The sequence below is a fragment of the Diaphorina citri genome, unplaced genomic scaffold, assembly GCF_000475195.1.
Source record: "Diaphorina citri unplaced genomic scaffold, Diaci psyllid genome assembly version 1.1 scaffold28826, whole genome shotgun sequence".
Classification (NCBI taxonomy): Eukaryota; Metazoa; Arthropoda; class Insecta; order Hemiptera; family Psyllidae; genus Diaphorina; species Diaphorina citri.
The window spans coordinates 6,459-10,360 of record NW_007406164.1 but is presented as its reverse complement, the minus strand read 5'-3'; the positions used below and the strand labels follow the sequence as shown (position 1 = coordinate 10,360).

The window sequence follows — 3,902 nt, the reverse complement described above, 5'->3', positions numbered from 1 at the left end:
TGATGATTTTACTCTTGATTTGGGATCAGGAAAATAAAATGCAACTCTTAAACCTCTTACTGTACCTTTTATTATTATTATTTTTGCCAATTTTTCAAATCTGATGACCAATTTTCAAACTCTGATTTTCCAGTGTTGGAGTAAGAACCCGGCAGAGCGGCCCAAGTTCAGCACCCTCAAGGATTGTCTGTACCGCCTCACACCGGCCGTTATGAAGGCCACCAAGAACCCGGCAGAGCGGCCCAAGTTCAGTACCCTCAAGGATTGTCTGTACCGCCTCACACCGGCAGTTATGAAGGCCACACAGAACTGTCACGAGATTGATGAAGAGGGCAAGTTGTATATTGATGCTGGAGACCAAATAGTTATCATTGAAGGAGACCCGGAGTGCCATTGGTGGAAGGGGCAGAATTTGAGCACGTTCAATATTGGCATGTTTCCCAGGTAAGACAACGGCCCCCTATACAATCAGACTGTTTGAAGACATCCTACCGCAAGAGCCCTTGAAGTCGTAGTATCCATGGCATTCACCTGCTTCCTCCTTGCCTTTTCCCGTGTTCAGATAGGGTCGGCGTTTTTCGTCAGCCTCTCAATCAGCCCAGCCCAGCTCAGGGTGATTGCTTTGGGCTGACATTTGGTTTTGGCTACAAATTTTACGAGTGGATGTCCTTCCCACTCAACCTTTGCTATTTCTTTAGCAAGGGAAATATCAGGCTGGTATCCTCCCTGTTTAAAGTCCCCCAGCCAGACTAAGCTGGTCTACTTCCTGTTTAACGTCCCAGAGCCTGACAGGTTGGAGTCCAAGTCAAGTCATAAAATTTAGCGTAGTTTATTAAACGGGGAACGACATTTGTGACTAGTATTCACGCTTAACACAACGAAAATTCATTTTATTTTGCTGCACAGGAACATCATGGATCCAATGCGACGCAAACAGCCGGATGACATCAGTAGACCGCTACGTAACTCTGTTATACACACCGGACATGGGGACCCGTGGGGTAAATCCTGGGGTAGCCCGTCTCATATTGACCCCATGTATTTGAACAACCCCATGGACCCTCCGGATATCCTGGGCCTGACCACACAGGGGAGTCAGAACGGGGGAGCAACTGTGGCCCATAGGTCAACTGAGAGGAGAAAAAGTGAGTGGAGGCTTCTTTTTAATTCAACTTATTATTATTTTTCCTTTTTAGGGAAAATGACCTAATAGTCAACTCCGAGCATTTGAAAACAACTTATTATTTTTCCCCCCTTTTTAAGTGCCAGCCTAGTTAGCTTGGTTGGTAGCGCGTCTGCCTTGTAAGCGCTAGGCCGCGGGTTCGCTTCTCGCTCGGGGCGGATTTTATCCTGAACGGATAATGTTCGTTCTCGGAACAGTTGGCTTTCACCTGTCCTGTCTTCCTTCTCTCTTCGATTTCGGGACGATAAGACCTTAGCACTTACAGATCCCTCTATCCAACCTCTTGAAAAAAAAACCTTCGTTCTATAACTTCCGTTTCACCATGTTCAGGATCTTCGACGCCGCATCTCAAAATGGGCATCCCCCATCTCCCCACCCAACACAACATTGCAGCCAAACAGTTCAACTATTCCAAATTTCACAACGACCCCCTTTCACCTGAAGAAAGGGGAAACGTGCCCAAAATAGTACGCCCCGCCCCAATCCGGCCCCCTGATGGTATCCTTATTGATCTGAGCCCCCCTGAGGAGCAGGTGGGGGTGAGTGCCCTGCAGTCCAGACCTGTGGCCAAGGCACGCAAAGACCATTCTAGTTAAATGGTTATATAGCTCCCGAGTCGCATAATCTTTTGTTTACTCCGGGTGGTCGGCAGCTAGGCCACGGCGCACTCATTCTTATGAATCAATGACACCGCAATGACGGCTGAACATCAGCAAGTCTCATATCTTTTGTATCAGCGCTTATCTAGGTTGACGACTCAACAGTGCAGCACTGGCGCCTCGAGGTGGTCTTTGCAAAGCAGGGTAACACTACAGTTTATCCATCCGCGCCACCGTCATCCATCTAACACCTCTAGACATCTCCGTATGGGCTCCCTAAGACTCTAGGGACGGACTCGGGAAGAATCTTCGAGGAAGACCGTGGCGGACTGGTCAACCTAGAGCCACTGGCGCCGCTGACCTTAAGAAGGGAGGCCCGGGGCATTACTGAGCAATTTTTTGCTGGTTGTGTCTGGATCAGCGCGCCCGGGGTGACCTCGCGGTAAAGAAATATGACAAAAGCTGTAAAACCTTTTCCTAGTAATGGCAGATACTGGGTAATTCACGTCCTGACAACCTATTAGGGTCGTTGTCTCCTTTCGCGCATACATGTCCGCTAATTTTGCCGAACTCAACGCTTTCCAAGAGAACTACACCGAGCCCTGTAGGAAGCCGTTGCCACCGGAACGACGTGGATATGGAACGTTTAGTGTAAAGAAAAGTAGCGTACGGCAGACAGGCCCCTTCGCCTCTCTCAAGGCAACAACCCCTTTCTAAAGCGGCCGAGGGGGCAGCTCTCAACGTCCTTGGTTTCGGAGGACGTCTATAATTTTCGATTGATACCATTCTACTAGTGTGCTCCGCACCGGAGCAATTTCTCCACATTTTGCCGGATTGTTCTAGCAAACATTAATTCTTTCTCCGAGAAAAAAAATTTTTACGTTTCTTCTCGGGGTGACATCACAGACACTGGAATAGAGAGAAACAAAAAAGGTTCAAGCTTCGACAACGCTCCAAGTGGATTGTATAGGTGTCCTTCAATAGTGCACTTAGGAAGGGCCAGTACGGCTTGAAAGGTACTCAGTACAACATGCTTGGGGTCCTCGACAAGGCGAGCGCATCAGTCTAAAGCGTTTCGACGGTCTGAACTAACCCTAGTGGTCTGTCGGAAAGAGTCAAAGGGATGAAGGGCACAAGGTAAGTGGTATGTGGCAGGTAAGTGTCACGGCAGGGGAGTAGAAGGTAAGTATGGGTAAGGAGATAGAGGTAAGTCGGTTTATCGCGCAGGACTCAAGCCAGGCGGAGTCAACTGATGACACTGGCCCAAAGACCGATTCGCAACTGTAGAAACGAGCCCGGGGGTACCAAAGTTGTTAGAAACGATAGGGTCTCACGAGACAAGGCAAACGGGCGTGCCTGACGCCCCGCCTCCGGAGGAACTTCCGCAACTTAGTTGACTCGCCTTCTAACTTTAGGGGTCACTGTCTTCTAACCTAGGTGACCGCTCGTCTAACCAGTAAGGGTGACTGCTTTAGGGAACACCCTTGTGGTGGCTGCCTTTGCCAACGAAGTCGCAATGCTCAACAACGAAAAGTTGCAAGTCGTCGCAACACTAGCCCCTCCTTTGAAAACAGGCTGCCGAAAGAGGTCGAGGTTCTACTTCGGAACCCCAGCTCAGCCAACCGGGTGCTGCAACGCTCCGTCTCGAACGCGACCCTCCATCTTGCTTTTCTTAGACCCTCCCTCCTTCCTTCTAACTCTCAACTTTCATGAACCCTCCATCTTTCCCACTCCGTACCTGCACTTCCATTGTCACAATTCTCCGAACGATTTCTGATCCGACTGAACCAGACAGTCTTCGTCATGCTTAGCCCCTCTCTGTCACCATAACATCATCCTTAAACGCGCACCCCACCCTCACAACTCTCTTCTACCCCTCGCCACCCCGAAACCTCCCTCTACGTCTCTTCCCAAGCTGTTTCTGCCCCATACACTCTCTTCTCGTAACCTTTCTCTCCCTGCAAGCAACCACCAACTCTTCCCTCACGGTAACCTTTCCGACTCAAACCCAGGTAACCTCGCTACTGGCTAACTCTTTCCGCGACGTCAGTAACCTCCGACCCGGTAACCCTTGTTCGTCTGGGTAAACTGTCTCGATGTCGGCAACCTTCGTGTAGCGC

General features: G+C 49.7%; 1 protein-coding gene across 1 annotated transcript; it reads left to right on the top strand.

Annotated features, from left to right (window-relative positions):
• Positions 1-133: 133 nt before the first annotated feature.
• On the top strand, positions 134-1,779 carry LOC103523604 (activated CDC42 kinase 1-like; the record flags this gene model as incomplete). Its single annotated transcript, XM_026833046.1, has 4 exons — positions 134-217; positions 299-444; positions 907-1,145; positions 1,514-1,779. Coding segments are annotated over 4 exons (735 nt in total), but the record flags the coding sequence as incomplete, so codon positions are not given.
• Positions 1,780-3,902: the final 2,123 nt, after the last annotated feature.